A 19,525-nucleotide genomic window follows, 5' to 3' on the forward strand; every position below is an offset into this window, starting at 1 on the left:
ATGAACCGGGAGAAGTGGTTGGAGGACCTGGAGGACCAACCAGAGGCCGTAGCTGCTGCTGCGCCTCTTGTGGGCCGACACCATAAGGTAAGAATGAGGCTCCCGGATTGTTTCTTATGTGGCTGGGAGAATTTGGGAACTTTCTGGGAGTCATGTTTGCTGTATTTTTAGGTAAATCCTCCTCCCTCCCAGCAGAGATGATGGGTGTAGTGATTCCTCTTTTGCAGAGAAACCCCCATTCCCAATCCTTGGGGTCCCTTTCTAGATCACATTGTGCTGGTGGAGTCTTATCTCCTTTCTCTCCAAGGTAAATGCTCTGCTAAGAAGTTTCCCATGGAGATCCCCGATACAATGTGTGAGTGGTGTGAACCTTCCATGAAGATCATCATTAATGGGGATTGTCCATACCTCCCAACATTTGTGAAAGGGAAAGAGGGACAAAATGGCGGCACGCGTAGTGATCCCCCTAGGCCACACCCCCAATCCCTCCCTGGCACGCCCCAAATTTTAACCATATAACAATAATAAAATTTATCTCAATAATAATAATTTTTTTTTCCTGTTTGGGATTCGAACCTAGAACCTGCAGTGTCCATGGATGATAATGACACAGCACCTCTAGCAACTGAGCTAAGAGCCCAGAAATGAGCTAGATGAGGAATTTTGGTAACTAAGAACTGAAGGGGGGAAGGAAAGACAGCAATCCTAGACAATTATGATTAAGCGGTGCTCGCAGCTGGGGATCTAGTGCTCAGAGTCCCATTATCAGCATAAGAGATGGAGGAAGCCACAGCACCCGGTACAGTTCAGTTCCAGCATACTTCAGTTCAAACATGCTTGAGAAAGATTCAACTGGAAATGAAACATTGGAATTTTTATGCTTGGATGATGTTATAATAAAGACTACTTGGAACTGAACCATACCGGGTGCTGTGGCTTCCTCCATCTCTTATGGTAACTAAGAACTGTTACTGCTACTGTTACACTGTGACACAGACTAATGCACTGATATATAGAGAGGGATCTTCTCAGAGATTATTATTGTAATTATTGAGACAATTATATCTATAATTATTAATATAATTATAGAGATGATTATTATTATTTTTACTATTATTAATAATTGTCTCCATAATAATAAAATAATACAATTCAGAATAATAATAGTCTCCATAATTACAATAATAATCTCTGAGAAGATCCCTCTCTATATATCAGTGCATTAAGTCTGTGTCACAGTGTAACAGTAGCAGATAACATTTCCTAGTTACAAAAAATCCTTAGTTATGTAATCACTGGGCTCATAGCTCAGTGGGTAGAGGCTCCTATCTCTAATGCAGAGGGCCTGGGGTCTGAATCCCAGACTGGGCAAAAATGTATTTAATTTAACTAAAAAAAGAGCTAGGAGACCATGTATGGACAGATGCTGATCTGAACCTGATGACGTGGTCCCTGCTCTCCGCTAACCCGACACATCTCTCAAAAGGATTCCCTGCCCAATGTCTGTAGAAACCATTTAGTAATATTAGTTCAGGCTTTGAAAGTATTTACAGAGCCGGGAGGGAAAATCCATGACAATCTGACAGTTGCCCGTGACGCGGGGCAGAGGTAAGAAAAACGGGACTGTCCCGGCAAAATCGGGACGATTGGGAGCTATGATTCTGATGATGAGTCTGATTCTGGCCCTGGCAGCTAATCCTGATGGCTCAGAGATAGATGCAAGGATGGAGCAGACCCCAATCGTCTCTCCATGTTACTCTTCTATCCCCTAAGAACTCGGTCCCTTCTCCTGCTGTCAAGGACCGCGGCCATTGTGTTCTGTAAAGCCCGAGGAGAACATCGCCTACAGGTTGTCTCTATGTCTCTACTGCGGTGACTGAAGTAAATTGTCCCACCAGACCCCCGGCAGAGTCACCCGGACAATCAGGTCTCTTCTGAGTGGGTTACTGAGATTCTGTTCTCGCTTTCTCTGTGTGTTGGGGATAAGTCTGTGTCTGGACCTGATAGATTGCGAGTCCATAACTAATCTCAGTGATTAAATGGAGAGGGGGTAGAATTCCCCCAGATTTCTAGGCAGGTCGGATCAATACAGTAAAAGTATTTGGTGCTGAATAACCTTCCCTCTGGTGTCATTTTGGGTCTCCCATGATCAGCGTCACATCACCCGGTCTTTGATTGGAGAGCTGGATACCTAAGTGCTCATCTCTTTGCACTTCATTACTTGTGTCTGAGTGTGGAGGATAAGACCCTGAGAACAGCTTGGATTTTGCTTCTGTATTTTGATAAAATATCTGTCAGGATTGATCTCCGTCCAGGATCGGAGTATCCCAGGGGAGGATATTCGAGTTGTCTCCCCCAGAAGATGACACCAGGTATAGATCCAGGAGAGTCTACAGAAGGGACACATCCGCCCCCTCTAATAATTAAAGTAATAATGTAATAATGTGATTTTAAAAAACCTTAAGGAACATTGTTATACATTGTGCTGTAGTCGGGATCTGGTACAGATTTGGTATTGAGCCTGAAGTGTGGGGTGAGCCACAGAAGATAACAGTGGCCTCTGCTATCAGTGTATGAGCCGTTAGACCTGTGGGGATACTGCACAAGGCTGGGTCCGAGACCACCACCGAGAGAGACAGAGGGGCTGATGGAGGGTAAGAGATGAGCCCCTCTGCCCCCCCCCCCCCAGAATGCCCAGACTTGCACTTGTTGTAGTCAGTGGATAGGACACAAGTTACAACAAAGTAGTGAGAAAGTTCTGATCCGGAGGCACCGATCCAGGAGGAGATTACTGTGTGACAGCAGCCATTGTCCTGAGTGTAAGCTCAGGGGACTACATGTCATGTGTGATACTGTCTGCTGTGTATCTAATCCTACCTCGTGTGATACTGTCTGCTGTGTATCTAATCCTACCACGTGTGTCTGTGTGGTACAGTCTGTACATAATCCTATGCTGTATACCTAATACTATATTGTCCTCTATTTGGACACTTCCAGACATCGCAGTGCAGAACTCCGGAGCCGTGTAGAGATCCAGGACAATGGATAACATTCTGTCTGGACATGTCATGTAATACTCTTACAGCCTCACATACACGATAGATCATCCTCCACTGCCAGATCCTCACATCCACCCACAATTATACATCAACCACACGACACGGAGGAGAACGGAGAGCGATATACCATCCTCCATACACCCCACAGGCAGCAGCGTAGTACAAGCACCAGGACCACATCTGGGGGTAACACATGGGACATCGGGGCAGAGGGGAGAACAGGGACCGGATTATGGAAAAGTTTTGTCAACAGAAGGGAACCAGTTACAAGTTTAGGGGTCTCTAAAAATGTAGGAATTTAGGGGCCCTGGTCTGTCGATCTCCTGCTTCTTACAGGAGGCAGATTACATGAAGTTGATGTCAGGGAGGCAAAGTTCTTGGAGGACGTTTCCTCAGGTCTCTTTGTAACGTTCCTGGTGGACCTGCACGGAGGACAGATACCAGAGGTCAGACCTTTTATGCCTCATTGTTTTCTGCTGCGTTTCTTTGGAAAATTCTGTGACTATTGATGACCTCTCCCTAGGAAAAGTATTGATGGTGTCCAACTAGAAGCATCACACACATCAGTAGTTTTCTGGATTCCACCATAATTGGGGTCTAATGGATCACAGTGTAACCGCTCTGTCCGTGCAATGCATCTGAGGAGGCGCCGATTGTGTCCTTATGTCTCTCTTGTACATTGTTAGTGTGAACACCGGCTTGGGTTTGCTGATTTTGTATTGAATTGCACCACACACTAATCTCGTTATGCAGCTCTGCTCCGGCTCATCAACAGTTAACCCGCTGTGACAGACAGAGCTTTGCTCCAATCATTGCTGGGGCCAGGACTCTGGTATCACATAAATCATCTGCTCATAGTTCAGCACTGACTATAGATTTGTTGTGACATTAGCTCGTCCTGTCCTGTCTTCTTCTCTGTGTTTTGCACTTTTTGGACAGGGAGGTGCAGCGTGTCACACGAGGACACCCTCCCTGCTCCGCACTCTGCCGCCTCTGCCTCACCTGAGTATCTGACTATCCCAAGGGGAGGATATTCAAGTTGTCTCCCCCAGAAGATGACACCATGTATAGATCCAGGGGAGACCACAGAAGGGACACATCCGCCCCTCTAACTCTCCTATGGAGGCAGGTGTCCTCCTTGTAGAAGAAGGATGAGGAGCCAGACCATGTGTAGATGATCATGAACTTCCACATCCACTTTCTCTGGATTCCAGATCAGGTAGTGGCTGAGAACTGGTTCTGTAAGAGTAAACTCTGCGGGGCCTACAGTCCGGATCAGAGAAAGGGAGGAGGGACAGAAGACATTTATCACCCCAGAAGGACAGGTTGAAGACCTGGTGACGCCCTTTGGGTTGTGTCATGCTCCTACACTCTTCCAACAATTTCTTAATGACATTTTTGGAGATCTCCTGGGTTGTGGTTTACTTGGATGATATCCTAATATTTCCTCCTCTTTACTAAACCGTCCAAGTGTTTGTTTGGAGTATAAAATAATAAATCACTCTCCTTGGTTACATCCTCGCCCCTGAACCTTGTTGTGTGGCTCCACCCAAAGTCACGGCTATCAAGAACTAGGAACGTTGCACCGGTCTCAAAGACCTTCAAAGTTTTTTGGTCTTTTCTACTATCAGAAATTTGTTAAAAATGCATCTGTGGCTGAGACATTGGGGCTCATTTACTAAGGGTCCGCGGAGCGCATTTTCGTCGGGTCTCACAGCGATTTCCGCTTTGCGCCGCATTTAACAGGGGATTGTGTCACATGTGATCGGATTTTGGCGCATCCGTGCCGGCTTGCACGCGACACAAATCGTGGGGCAGACCATCGGACAACGCGCGGGATTTAACATTTAGAATTGTGTCGCAATACACGCACTTACATGCACCAGGAAGGAGAAGGTGAACTCCGGGGACCCCTGCGGGGAAGCGACGGATGCAGGAACTCTAGTGCACAATCTTCATGCATCGTACCACACTTCATTCTCGTCAGACTGTCCGGATCGGGGATCGCGACAGGAGCAGGTAAGTAAATTTGCCCCATTGAATGATCTTGCAAGACAAACAAAAGTGTTGATGTGACCAACAGGACCCCAGAAGCTGAAGTAGCATTTGCACAGTATAAGAAAAGCCCCGGTCCCAATTCAGAAAGGTTTAAATGGTCCATTTCTATTGGTTTATGCTTCTGGTGTAGGGCACTGAATCCCTGACTTCTGGGCTTCGATGTGGGTAATTGGGAACTATTGGCTATGAAATTGGAGTTGAGGGGAGTAAACACAGAGGGGCACATTTACTAAGCTCCAATTGGAATGCATAAAAAGTGCGTCCCTCCGACTAGAATGGGATATGCGCCCATTCACTAATTGTGTCGCACGCGTGATAAATGTGGCGCATGAGTTGCGCCACAAAATTTTTGCATAAAAAGTGCACAGCGAGGCTAATTGCCCAGCTGGTATCTATCATGGCTGGGCGTCCTGAGCAGTCCACAGCAGCACCAGATGCTCCCATTGCCATTTTTATGGAGCTACTCCGGCAGCAGTGTCCCCAGGTGTACGACTATGCCATCCGCGGAGCACGGGAGCTGGAGGCGGCGAATCGGCAAGCCCCCCCAACATCTGTGGCCCCAGGATCTGCTGCTCCGGCCGCTGCTCCGGCCGCTGCTCCAGTATATGGATACTGGGGGCTCTGGTGCTGAAGATGAGGAGGACCCTGGCCGTGCAAAGAAGGCACGTTTCACGGAACGTGAAACGGAAATATTGGTTGAGGAGGTATTGTTACATTTTTTTAACTTATTTATACTGTTGGTGTTCTGTTCTACTCTTTACCCACCGTTGAAGAGTGTTTTTAATGAAGGTTTTTTTTTTTTTTTGTGGCTTTTGTCTTTTCAAGGTTACCCAAAATTATGAACATCTTTTTGGGAGGCTGGCAGATTCTATTCCCCTGTCAGCCAAACACCACATTTGGCAGGGGATCACAGTGCGGATCAATGGCCTAGGTAAAAATTGCATTTTGAATAGTATTTGAATTTTTTTATGGTCACTTGGATTGTAAATCTTGAAGGTGAGTGGCCTTTTTATAATGTTTTTTTTTTTTTTTTTTTCTTTTTGTTTTCAACTTTGCAGGAGTGGAATATCGTTCTGTTCCAGAGGTCCGCAAGAAGTGGTACGACTGCAGGAGGAGGCTGAAGGCCAAGCTGGCGAAGCACAAACAGTCAGCTCGGAGGACGGGTGGTGGCCCTAGTGTGGCCATGCGGATGTCGTGGGTGGAGCAAAAGATTAATCAAACAATACACCCCGATCTTACTGAAGGGATCGGGGATTTTGACACGGATGATCTTGATGTTGGTATGTACGTTTTATTTTATGTCTCTAATACTAATGTTTGGTTTCACTTTCCAAAAATATTTTGCAATCCTTTTTGGAAGCGGCTACTGGGGCGTGGAGTAGCCAGACATGAGGCTACACATTGCGGCTACTCCACGCCCCAGTAGCCTCTTTACTCCTCCTAACCTGACATCATCGGCACGTAGCTCCTCGTAGCTGCGCGCCCTCGTCCGATAAGCCAGAGTACTCCGCATGCGCAGTAGCTTTGGCTTTGTTCCCCAGAGTGCAGGCATTGTCATATCTGAAGGTTCGTGGCACGGGACAGGTGTCTGCTATGCTCACCAAATAATACCAACAACGATGCCACTGCCACCAATGTATTTTATGGGATTAGGCATATATGTTTGCCTGCCCCCCCGGGCAACAAGCAAGGCCCCCCCCCCCCCCCCCCCCCCGGGCAACGAGCAAGGGCCCACCTGCCCCCCCTTTTATTTTCACCCCCCCCCCCTCCTTCTCTTTGTCTTACATGACCGGGCCTGCTGTGGAGTACTTTGGATTTGGTGGACTCCAGCGAGGACCTGTAAATAAATATTGATTAAAATGGCTGACGAGGGTGTGTCTGGTTTTCTTTCTATAAAATTTATTTGTACAATGATGTGTTTGTCATTCTGTAAAATTAGCCATAGTAGTGGTGCTGTTTATTTGACAGTGCTCATGACTAAGGCCTGAACTTACTGTAAAATGGTCATTTTTGTTTTGCACAAATTTACAGTAACGGATATTAAATTACCCCGGTACCCACCGCCACCAGGGGTGCCGGGAAGAGCCAGGTGCAGGGGCGGCCGCAGGCTGTTATTGTTGCACTGGAATAGCCCCCTAACAGTGGGCTTTCCCAGATCAGTAATGGCGGCTGCTGCTGCTTTTTGTATCTTGCTGGTTTTATAAATTGTTTGGAATACACGTCTTTTTTTTTTCATTTAAATTTAATATATTGATGTGGGGCTCACCCGATTTTTAACATCAGCCAGATACAAAAAAGCAGCAGCAGCCTGCCATTACTGATCTGGGATAGGCCACTGTTAGGGGGCTATCCCAGCGCAACAATAACAGCCTGCGGCCGCCCCTGCACCTGGCTCTTCCCGGCACCCCTGGTGGCGGTGGGTACCGGGGTAGTTTAATATCCGTTACTGTAAATTTGGCCAAAACAAAAATGGCCATTTTACAGTAAGTTCAGGCCTTAGTCATGAGCACTGTCAAATAAACAGCACCACTACTATGGCTAATTATACAGAACGACACAAACACATCATTGTAAAAATATCTTTTATTGAAAAAAAGCCAGACACACCCTCGTCAGCCATTTTAATCCAGATTTATTTACAGGTCCTCGTCGGAGTCCACTGACTACAAAGTAGTCCACAGCAGGCCCGGTCCTTGAAGACAGCAAAAAACACACACAAAAACAAGGGGGTAAGGGGCCATGCTCGTGCACTAGGGGGTTGGTGGCCATGCTTGTTGCCCAGGGGGCTGTTGGCCATGCTCGTTGCCTAAAGGGTTGTGGAACATATATGTCTAATCATATAAAATACATTGCCAGCAGTGTAATTGTTCATAGTATAAGTTGGTGAGCATAGCTAGGTTGAAATTCAAATTACTGTGCCTATAGGATACAATGGTGGCAGTGGGAATCGTGTTTGGTATTAGTTGAGCATAGCATACTCCCCTGTCCCGTGCCCCAAACCTTCACATAAGACAAGCTATGAGGAGCTGCGCACCGATGATGTCTGGTTAGGAGGAGCAGTGAGGCTACTGGGGCGTTGAGTAGTCATGACATCTTGCCTCATGTCCGGCTACTCAACGCCCCAGTAGCCGCTTATCAAAAAATACACAATAGGGCCATAAAGATTTTATAACAAAAAATACTGCACGTGAGGATTAGCTCAAAAAAGTGCTTTCAACATGTACTATACATCCACCTACCACCTGTTCTACCTTTCTAGGTATATTCGTGGTGGTAGCTTCCAAGTGTGGCTATCAATTTTAATTTAAGGTTACAGCACTCTATAGTTTTTGAATTGTAATTTACTTTGTTTTATCAACAGGGAGGGCTGCTCCACCCGCGGCACCACAGGCTGCACCACCACCAGCAAATGAGGCTGCACCCGGACCTCCATGTGCTTCGCCAGCCACTCCTCCTGCAGTCGTATCACTTGGTGGGTCCAGTGGGGATGAGGCTCCTGAAGTGGTGCCCGCTGAAGATAGGCCCATCACACTTGGCATATTTTCCAACTATATGGATAAAAGCCTTGAAGCGATGGGCCTAATTCAGCGGGAACTCCAAAGGCATGGCCGGATGATGGAGGAGGGGTTCCAGCTTATTAGTGGAGATTTAAGAGCTCTCATCAATATTCTGGGACTCCTCATCCACCAAGGAACTGTGGCTCAGGGGGGGAGTGTGAGTGTCCCTCCATTCTCCCCACCCCAGGTCCCCACTGGTGGGGATCCAGTGACACAGGCCAGCCCTGCCCCCAAATCCCAGATTCAGCTTCCAACTGATCAGGATTCGGGGTGCAGTTACGCACCATCGCTGGCAGGTGCACTGGATCCCTCTCCAGTGGTCCTGGGCCCTTCCCCTGAAGCCACGTTCCTACTTTCGGTCAAGGAGGAACTTAGATCCTCGGCTTCCAATCCACCGGGCACATCTGGGAGTTCTGTGGTGACGCGGCGGCAGGCAAAAAGGGGGAAGGGGCCTGTCCGTCGTTCATCACGTTCTTCCAAACCGTAATTTTGTTTTTTTTTTTTTTTTTTTTTTTAACTTTATTTATTTTGGTTAACTTGATTTTGATCAAAAATGACAAATAAATTTTTGATCTACTTTGTCTTCCTCTGAGCTGAAATTATTTTACTAAAGAATGAAAAGCATGGATCCATTTTGACATTGCATTTACTTTAATGCAATTCGAAATATACAGACATTAAGGTATCCAAAAAAAAATAGTAACTGGCAGATCACTTTAAAAGTAAATCTCAGTGACTTGCATGCGCCTTAGTTGTCCCGCTCTATTGGTGGGTTGAGCAGACACATCCCCCTGATGCTCTATATGCTCAGTTAAATCTGTTGCAAGGTCAATTTCTAGCCTGTTGGCTGTTGCAATGTTATGTAACATGCAACAGGCTATAATGACCTTGCACACAATGGGGGGTTTGTAGAGCATAGCCCCCCCGGAAAAATCCAGGCAGCGGAACCGACTCTTGAGAATTCCAAAGGTCCTCTCAATGGCACTTCTGGTTCTTCGATGTGCGTGGTTGAAGCTCCTCTCCTTAGGGGTGGTTGGCCGCAAATATGGTGTCATCAACCATGGCAATAATTTGTAGCCATTATCACCTAAAAACAGGACAAAGTAAAGCTAATTAGCTTAATTTTAAAACTGAGGCAGCATTCACACAAACATCTGCCTGCCGGGCGTCCGTGTGCTCCGTGTAATGGAGAGGAGGAGGGGTGACCGCTCTCCATAGCAATGCATGGGGGCTGCACGTAACACAGGGAAACATAGGACATGTGTTAGCTCCCCCCCCCCCCCCCCCCCATGTACGGTGTTGCATGTGTGCTGCACCATATTGCTCTGTGCGGCCATTGCCATCTATGGGGACATATGTATGGGCGTAAGTTTGCAGCTGTACATATGTCCCCCATACAGTAGTGTGAATGGAGCCTTAGTCCGAGCTTAGACTGACATTTTTGGATTATCCTCACAATATCAGTTTTTTCCTTGGAATCTGCTTGGTTTATCAGTGACAATAATGCAAGTTATTTGCATTTGGGGATGTCTTCTTTTTCCACAATATTTTTAACAAAACATGATGGTAGTTAAAGGGGTTTGCCAACAAACGAAAGTTAAGCCGTATCCATGAGATATTGCCTAACTTCATGATCAGTGCTGAGACCCCCACAGACAGCAAAAATGACTAATGGAGCAGATGGCCGTGCATGCCCATTCCGCTCCATTAATCTCTATGGAGCTGACAGAGATTGGTGAGCGCTGTGCTCGGCAAGATCACTCGCCTCCATAGAGATTACTTGAGCAAAACAGTCATGTTCAGCCATCTGCTCCATTAGTCTGACTGAGCGGCGAGGGCTCCATTGGTTATGCAATCTGTGGGGGTCTCAGCACTGATCAGGGAGTTAGGTCCTATCCAGTGGATAGGGCTAAACTTTATTTTGTGGGAAAACCCCTTTAGATTGTGAGGTTTACCAGTTCAGTCACATGTCCATGGACAAAGTAGGTGTTTGTAACTGATACCCCTCAGTATGTATTTGGAAATTAGGCTTAACCCCGCACTTTTTTTTTCTCTCTCTCTTAACGCCGGTTTCGTCAAATTAATTTCATATGCTGAGAATGTGTTTTGTTTAAATTATTTTGCCTTTTTTTTTTAAATTCATTTGTTTGTGTTAACATTTTAGTTTACATCGTGTAAACTTTTGAAAAAAAAAGGCAAAAATGTAAACAATACTCTTCTCAGTTTCAGAAAAACATAATTAAAGACAGACCTTATGGAGCATGACCACATTTTAAGTGTTTAGTAATTGAAAGAGCATTCACATTCACTTACCAAGCAGAAAGGCGTCCCTGTACAATTCACTCTGGAGCCGGCGATTGAGGCCACAGTGCTCAAAGATAAAGGAATCGTGTGTCGAGCCAGGGTACTTTGCGACCACATTCGTTATGAGGTTATTGTGGTCCACGGTGACCTGCACATTAATAGATCTAAACATTTTTCGATTGCGGTACCGATATTCATCGGCCGCAGGAGGCACCAACGCCACATGTGTGCAGTCGATTAGCCCGATCACGTTGGGCATCCCCGCTACTTGCACAAACTCCGCTTGCGTCCTCCGGATGGCATCAGCAGTTTTGGGGAAGGCGATGTACTGTGTACAGAGCTTAAACAGCTCATCCACTACCTCGTGGAAAAAACGGCTGAAGGTTGGTTGCGAAAAACCAAAACGCTCAGCAATGCAGTGCTGGAAGGACGCGTTAGCCATATAATAGATGGCCGAGACCATCTTGGTGAGTCCAGGCACTGCATGTGACCGTCCGGTTTTTGCCCCGATAGCTACTTCAAGCTTCTCATAGAGGCTTAGGATTGAAGCTCTATCCAGCCGAAACTGCTGATACACCTCCGCGTCCGTAAAATCTGCAAAGGACACACGAGGACGGAACACTCGCGGACGCCTCCTCTGCCTCCGTCTGCGCTGTCTAGCCATGATCCTGTCATTTTGAATGGCCACGTAGAGGATCGGAAGCATATCCATTGTCCTAGAATTAAGAATATGGAATATTATTTTTTTATGCTCATATTGGCAGATTGGTCAGATAAGGTATGTTACTTTGTGACTAATTTAAACTTACACTAAAAATTTGTTTAATCCCAATTTGTGGTAAATAATAAACACATTTTTAGTTTTTCCGGGGCCTCTCTAACAATTTGTATACATTTTTTTAATATTTGAATTTAAAAGTGTGACTTACCTTTGCAAATGCTTTTTTGACGAGTGTTTGTCTTCTTATTACCACCAATCTCCACTCCTGTTTTACAAATTGGATTGTTATTTTTTCAAAAATCAATCCTTTTTTGAAATTTATATGTGAACATTTACTTACCTTTTTGCTAAATTTCAATGGATTTATTGTGCACAATCAACAGTCAACTTTTCCAATCTCCTTCAGAACCCTCGACTCCTAACTCTCTCCATTTTGTTTGTTTTTTGGAAACCATTTTATATTTTTTCCCTAAATTGTGTCGCACACACCTTTACCTTGTTGCCACAAGCATAATAGCAATCAGTTTACTCATGCGACACTTTTGTGTCGCGGTTTGAATAGTGTCGCACTTCTATTCTGTGTTTGCGCGCTTTGATATGCGCGCCCCCGTTTGTGACGCACGCTATTTAAATTGTGGCGCACGGCTGGTTAGATTGTGTCGCGCGCTTCGGCCATTTTCCAGATTCACTCCTTGGTTTTGTGGCGCATGCACGGCGGATTTTGGCGCGAAATATTGAAAATCTGACGCCAGCAGCAGCGTCATAAATAGAAGCCACACCTGCAACTACAGCAGATACCGTGCACAGCAGCCAGGGAACAATACTGAGAATTGTAAGTACCCAAAAACAACACAAAATACACCCAAAACAAGGCAAAAAAAGGGGAAAAAGCCCCAAAAGAGAGATAAGAAGGGTGGATATACAGGGCAATGTAAAGGACAGTGAAGAAACACAAGCTAATGGCACAGCACATGTTGCAGGGGGATCGCATCGTCAGAATTACATGAGCTTAACATCATAACTTCTAATCCCTTCACGTAGATCTATATTGTCGTGAACGAGGAGGGAACAACCTTTCGAAAAGCAAGATGGCCACATCCTCAGGTAAAGCGCTCAATACATTTTAGATAACTCCAAAAGAAACCTAGAAATGCAATGTTCACACAGAGTTTTCAATTATGGAGTTTTAAATTCAAAATCACATTATTACATAAAAGAAAATGTCAAAATGATTTTTACAGCAAAAAAGGTTGATATGTGTCATCACCAAAATATAAACATTTACATCAAAGTATATGGTCATGGGCGCATGCGTCACTAGCTACGCTTTGAAGTGCAGTGCTAGCGCAATGGGGGCGCACCCTGGGCTGGACACATTTGCAAATGCATTGAAAGGCATCTCCTGGTTAAGCAATCACATGCGTTACACTGGACACACTAATGTTTTTTTTTAGTGAGGCCCAAAACCATGCACTTTTAAACGCAGGACTAGCGCTGTCACCGTGTGATTCCGTTTTTGGACAATACACATGCATTTAGTTGAAGCCCTTAGCGCTCTGCACGGTAGCTGTACTGCACTGAGATGATGCCGGTTCTGCTCTGCACAGGAGCCAAACCGCCATCGGGGGTTGCGGGATGTCAGCGTTAATCTACCGCTGACATCCACGGCTAACACCCGCGGTCGGAGTGGGCTCCGATCGTGGGTGTTTATTCCGTTAAATGACGCGACCGCACCATTTCACATGCCTTCCGGGGTTCTTTACCCCACGATCGGTGCCCCAGCGATGTTTTTGGGGGCGCCAATCGCTGCTATGGCACCACTGGGGTCCGATAGGGGCCCCAGAGAAGCCTGAAGGCAGGGCCTTTAAGATGGCGTCTGTGACGTCATCTTAAAGGCAAAGTGTCAGCCTATGCATCTGCATAGGCTGACACTGCTAATACCCTGCAATACATGAGTATTGCAGAGTATTATCATGAAGAAGCAATCAGATGATTGCTTGTTGATGTCCCGTGGTGGGTCAAGAAAAAAAAAAAGGTAAAGAAAATGTTTTTCGTGCAAAAATAATTTAACAAATCAATAAAAATGGCCATAAGCCCAAAAAAATATAAAGATACAAATTACGCTCAAAAAAGTCAAAACAGTCCGTCACAATCCATAGAATAAAACAAAATAAATATTGGACCCATATGATGAACGCCGTAAATCAAAAAATTACAAACCCGCCAAAAATTCTGATTTTACCTATTATATCCCACTAAAAATGCAATAAAAAGTGAACAACAAAACATATGTACTCCACAATGATACTGTTGCAAAGTACAACATGTCCCGCAAAAAACAAGCCAACAACCAGCTCTGTAGCCAAAAACGTAACAATGTTATGCCACTTGGAAGACGGCGATGCAAAAATGAGAGATTTTACAACACATTAGCATTTTTTTTTCCAAATTAATTAAAAATTAAGAAAAAATATTCATGTCTGGTATCCCCGTAATCGTATCGACCCATAGAATAAAGATAACAGGATTATTAGGCTATACGGTGAACACCAATTTTTTTTATTTAACTAATCCAGTACAGAATTGATTCTTTTCTACTTATGACCTCAAAACAAGTTCAAAATTTGCTACAATAGGTGATACCAACCCCAAAATGGTGACACTGGAAAAAGCATCTCATCTTGCCAAAAAAATGCCGTCACATGGCCCCAAATAACGTAAAAGCGAAAATTTTATAGCCTTCAAAAGGGGGCAACGAGAAAACTAAAATCCTGGCAGCTGCAGGTCCCTCCTTCCCTTCTGTGCCTCGCTGTGCCCCCATAACACAAGTAATGTCCACATGTGGGGGGTCGCTGCACTCAGGAGAAATTGTTGAACACATTTTATGGTGGCTTTTTGCTTTTTATCTTTTTGAAATGTGTAAATTTTAGGCCTAAATGAACATATAAGCAACAAAAATTGACCATTCTAAATTTCACACCCATTTGGATTCAATTACTAGGAAGATCTCAAGGAGTTCACAATCTTCGTAAATGCTGCTTCTGATATCATGAGGGGTGCAGATTTGAAAATGGGTTTGTTATATATGTGGTTTAGATGCTAAAAATATTACAATTCAGTGAAAACACTATTTATCCTCCAAATTGCCAAATTATCATAAAATATATATATTTGTAAGCTGCGCAACATCAAAAATAATTATCAAGACATTTTTTTTATTTATGCCAATGTAAATAAGACGATTGGAAATGTTATTCTGCAACTTATTTAGGTTGAAAATCATCTGCATGAAAATGCAATGATTCAAAATTTTGTCAAGGTCACATTTATCCCAAAACTCAAGTTTGTGACATTTTTTTGGGGAATGAAAGCAAAAAATAACAGCCAACATTTACCAATAAAATGAAGTACAAGATGTGTGGAATCGTTTAGATTAGTAAAAGTGTTCAAAAGTTATAACTATATAAATCAAACCATATCACAATCCCATAAATTGGGCTGAGCCTTAGGCTAGATTCACACTGCTGTTGGCCGCCCGTACCGTAGCGGGCAACGGCCGTGTACGGGGAGAGGAGGAGGAGGAGGTGAGCGTAGCTCCCCCCCGCCCCTCTACATAGGAAGTAATGGCGCACGGCGCCGTACTACGGAGAAAGATAGGACAGGTCCTATCTTTTTCTTGGGTACGAAGCGGTACGGTGCCGCACGTGTGCTGAACCGTACCGCTCCCGTAGTGCGCCATGCGCCCATTGCCGTCTATGTGGGACGTATATCGGCCGTATATACGTCCCCCATACAGTCGTGTGAATGTAGCCTTAAGCTGTAAAATGGCTGCGTCCTTAAGGGGTTAATACACAATGCAAAGACTATGAAAACACACCATGAGAAGAAGGCCGAAGACGCCAGACATGTGATAGGCAACACAAATTCCGAGCACAACAAGATCAGGGTAAACCCAATGCAAATCTTTGAAACAAATCTATCATAAATAAGTTTTGAATTTCATATTGGTAAAAATATCAAATATCTTGCGTTCTTGTATTTTACAGATGAAAGCCAGGCAGGCACCAGCAGCGGCAAGAGGAAGCAGAAGAAGAGCGCCCCTTTTGATCGAGCAGAGCTCGTCGCTTTGATAACCATCTGCGACGAGCGGGGCTACGACCTGCTCCGTGAGACTGGCAGCTATAAAGCAAAGACCAAGATCATGGAGCAGGTCCAAGCCCATCTGCTCGAGAAATACGGCCGGTACCATTCCGTCCGACAGTTGCAGAAGCGGTTCTCGGACATAAAGGTCCGTGAGGAGCGCTTTTTGGAGCGTGTCCGAAGCCGGAACCGCTCTGCAAAAGGTTAGAAGATACAACTTGGTTCTCTAAGTAATGACATGTCTGTGCATTTTTTGATGATTTCTCTTTTTCTTTCTAGCCGGACGGGAGAGGGCACCGGCCGTAGAAGGGGCCTCTTCTTCTGCTTCTGTTGCTGCTGCTGTTGTGGTGGATGTTGGGGACGACTCTCCCCCTCCACCAAGCCCTGTGCCACCTGGCCAAGAGGTAAAGACTGGCATCCTTTTAGGAATCTAAGATGTTGAAAATGTAATATATACTAATTCATTTGTAATTAGTATTAATTTATATATATATATTTTTTTTTACAGGATCTTGCTGTGGCTCCGGAGGAGGAGATGGTTACCCTGGTGCTGGAACCGGTGGAAGACCCACATGAAGAGGTCCAGCCACCAGAGGTAGCCACCACAGCAGTGGCCGAGGGTCTTCAGATGTCCATCGGTGAGCAGCTCCTCCATGAAATGGAGCTGCTCAACCGAAACATGGACATTCTGATGGCCCATTTCGAAAGGTTGTTCCACCCTCCTCGTTCTTAATTTTGTGTCTTTTTTTGTTTAAAAGATTTTGTTAAAAAAACATTTAAAAATTTAAAAAAAAAAATGAAAAAAATGAAAAAATTTCAAAAAAAATTTCAAAAAGTTTGGAAAAAAAAAAAAAAAAAAAAAAAAATGTTTGAACCAAAAAAAAAAAAAAAAAAAATTTTACCATGATTATCCCCCAAAACAGGCAACGGTGTTTGTAAAGTTGTCTTTTTACCATGATTATCCCCCAAAACAGGCAACGGTGTTTGTAAAGTTGCTGTAAATCAATAGCATGAGATGTATTTATTAAGGTATCAGTATTTTTCTTTGATGTCTGAATATAAACAAATGTAATGTGATTTTAAAACAGTGCTTGAATAAATTATTAATTTTTGCATAAAAATGACTGTTTATTACGTTAACTTCCATAAAAAAACAGGGGCAGCAACACACTGGTGGGGGGGGGGTGTTTGTTGACATAAACACTGTTGGGGGTTTATGGTGACATAAACACTGGGGGGGGGGGTGGTGACATAAACACTGGTGGGGGGGGGGATGGTGACATAAACACTGGTGGGGGGGGGTATGGTGACATAAACACTGGTGGGGGGGTATGGTGACATAAACACTGGTGGGGGGGGGGTGTTTGTTGACATAAACACTGTTGGGGGTTTATGGTGACATAAACACTGGGGGGGGGGTGACATAAACACTGGTGGGGGGGGTATGGTGAGATAAACACTGGTGGGGGGGGTATGGTGACATAAACACTGGTGGGGGGGTATGGTGACATAAACACTGGTGGGGGGGGTATGGTGAGATAAACACTGGTGGGGGGGGTATGGTGACATAAACACTGGTGGGGGGGTATGGTGACATAAACACTGGGGGGGGAGGAGTGCAGGGTCACACAGACACTTTGGCTAAAGATAACTTACATGATGTGGGCAGCTTGGTGTATTTTGCTGGGTTCACACCATATTCTTGGTCTAGGCTCAGCGTATATGTCACTAAAGCCCCTGACGTGTTACCTTTGTGTATACATTGGCAAATAGTTGCAGACGGCGGCCGGCCTTTTGCCTCCATCTGATGCTAAAACTTTAAATCAAGGACTAAACTTTTGCAAAAGTTAACAAATAATTTTTATTTATATTGCTTCAGTAAATTCCGTAAAGCTTTACAAATAAATATACATCTTTCCACTATGTAGCCTCCACAAGAGCAATGTATGCTGGGTGGCATGGTGGCTCATTAGTTAGCATTACAGCCTTGCAGCCTTGTGGACCTCGATTCGAGTGACATCCAGGTCAACGTCTGCACAGAGTTTGCATTTCTCTCCATGTTTGTGTTGGTTTCCTCCAGGTCCTCCGGTTTCATCCCACGCTCAAACACATACTTGCAGGTTTTTTAGATTGGGAGCCCCATTGGGGACAGGGAACATTCTGATAAGGACTGATTATTAATTCTTATGTGCTCATCGGAGGCAAGGGATGCCTATGTTAATCAAAAGCATTGTTTTGCATCCTTATTCACTTTTGTCAATCACTTGTATCACTCATCATGAGATAGGAGCAGGGTGGAATACACATACATCACACCATACCCCTTTAAATGGGCCAGGAGGAGAGAGCATACCTGCAGACCTATCCCTTTAAGTGGGGCTTGAGAAGAGAGCATACCTGCACACCTATCCCTTTCAAACCAGGAACGGAAAGCCATAATCCCGCCTCCAAAAAATACATTCTCAGGAACCAGAAGTGAAGCAAGATCTCATTTACAATTTATCGAGCTACATTTTAAGTCCTCAACAAAGTGCCTTACTGTCTAAAGGTTTAGGTTTTTCACCCAGCAATAATTTCAATATATTTCATACTATCCTAGATGTAAATAAATTTATTAGAAATTTAACTCTGCGAAAACATTTTTTTGAATGTCCAGAGGGTGATAAGACCTATTCTAAGGACTGTGGTAATACCGGGATGCTAAGCCTAAACAAAGATATGAACACTTTTGAAGACCAATATCACCTCTCGACATTGCGCCAACTTCAGTCTGAAGAATATGATATAGTGGACTTGAACCAATCTTTCCGAACTTCCAACTCTTTGTTCTACCCCATCAACTCAAGATCCACCACAATGGACATTTTCCAAGAACAGGTGGAACGAGATTTGATTGAACTAAAAGAAGTTACCACTCAGCACCAGAAATATAATATTTCAAACCAGGAACGGAAAGCCATAAAAGAAATTAAAATGAACTCTGATCTTCTAGTCCGCTCTGCAGACAAGGGGGGTGCGATAGTTCTCCTTAATGCCGGACTGTATAAAAAATTAAATTTAGAGATGTTGAGTGATGAAAAAACGTATCTAAAATTACAATCAAATCCTACTATTGAATTTCAAATGTTGTTAAGGAAACTGTTGGATGAGGGATTAAATATGGGTGCAATATCCCAGAAAATATCAGATTACCTGTATGTCAAATTTCCCGTTACCCCAGTCTTTCACTCATTGCCGAAGATACATAAGGAGGTCTTCCCCCCTCCCCTCCGCCCCATTGTGGCGGGTATCGGATCTCTGAGTGAAAGATTGGGGGAATGGGTTGACCACCACCTTCAGCCACTGGTTGCTTCCCTTCCTGGCCTATTGAAAGATACTAAACATACTATTTCTTTACTTGATGGTATACCATGGAGACGGAGCTCCATGTGGCTGTCGTGTGACGTGGTAGCATTATACCCATCTTTAGACCATGAAATTGCATTACAATGCCTGACTTACTGGTTGGATAAATATAGCATGTATTCACTTGCAGTAAAAGAGTTTATAGTAGAAGCAGTTAACTTTCTCTTGAAAAGAAATTATTTTTCATTTGATGACAGCTATTTTTTACAGAGATGCGGTGCATCGATGGGGGGCAGATGTTCTCCATCATTAGCAAATCTGTACATGGCCAGATGGGAAGA

At 44.4% G+C, this 19,525-nt stretch overlaps 2 protein-coding genes across 2 annotated transcripts; one reads left to right on the top strand and one right to left on the bottom strand.

Annotated features, from left to right (window-relative positions):
* On the top strand, positions 1-9,161 carry LOC140068868 (uncharacterized). The gene is made up of 8 exons (XM_072114236.1): positions 1-87; positions 1,487-1,608; positions 2,316-2,372; positions 2,466-2,533; positions 3,396-3,505; positions 5,943-6,048; positions 6,176-6,397; positions 8,479-9,161. Exons 1-8 carry the CDS (start codon positions 1-3, stop codon positions 9,159-9,161), a joined length of 1,455 nt encoding a protein of 484 aa, XP_071970337.1.
* A 229-nt stretch (positions 9,162-9,390) lies between these two features.
* Positions 9,391-11,690, bottom strand: LOC140068869 (putative nuclease HARBI1). The gene is made up of 2 exons (XM_072114237.1): positions 10,988-11,690; positions 9,391-9,761 (listed from the first exon to the last, which is right to left on the bottom strand). The coding sequence occupies exons 1-2, from the start codon at positions 11,688-11,690 to the stop codon at positions 9,391-9,393; spliced, it is 1,074 nt and encodes a 357-aa protein (XP_071970338.1).
* Positions 11,691-19,525: the final 7,835 nt, after the last annotated feature.

Source organism: Engystomops pustulosus, chromosome 7 (assembly GCF_040894005.1).
Source record: "Engystomops pustulosus chromosome 7, aEngPut4.maternal, whole genome shotgun sequence".
NCBI classification, from domain to species: Eukaryota; Metazoa; Chordata; class Amphibia; order Anura; family Leptodactylidae; genus Engystomops; species Engystomops pustulosus.

Excerpts from the sequence above, each read along its gene's own strand:
- LOC140068868 (XM_072114236.1), top strand. The coding sequence starts at position 1 with ATGAACCGGGAGAAGTGGTTGGAGGACCTGGAGGACCAACCAGAGGCC. Across the intron at positions 2,373-2,465 it reads CCCCCAGAAGATGACACCAG|GAACATTGTTATACATTGTG; the intron begins GTATAGATCCAG and ends AAAAACCTTAAG. Across the intron at positions 6,049-6,175 it reads AGTGCGGATCAATGGCCTAG|GAGTGGAATATCGTTCTGTT; the intron begins GTAAAAATTGCA and ends TCAACTTTGCAG.
- LOC140068869 (XM_072114237.1), bottom strand. The coding sequence starts at position 11,690 with ATGGATATGCTTCCGATCCTCTACGTGGCCATTCAAAATGACAGGATC. Across the intron at positions 9,762-10,987 it reads CAGGGACGCCTTTCTGCTTG|GTGATAATGGCTACAAATTA; the intron begins GTAAGTGAATGT and ends TCCTGTTTTTAG.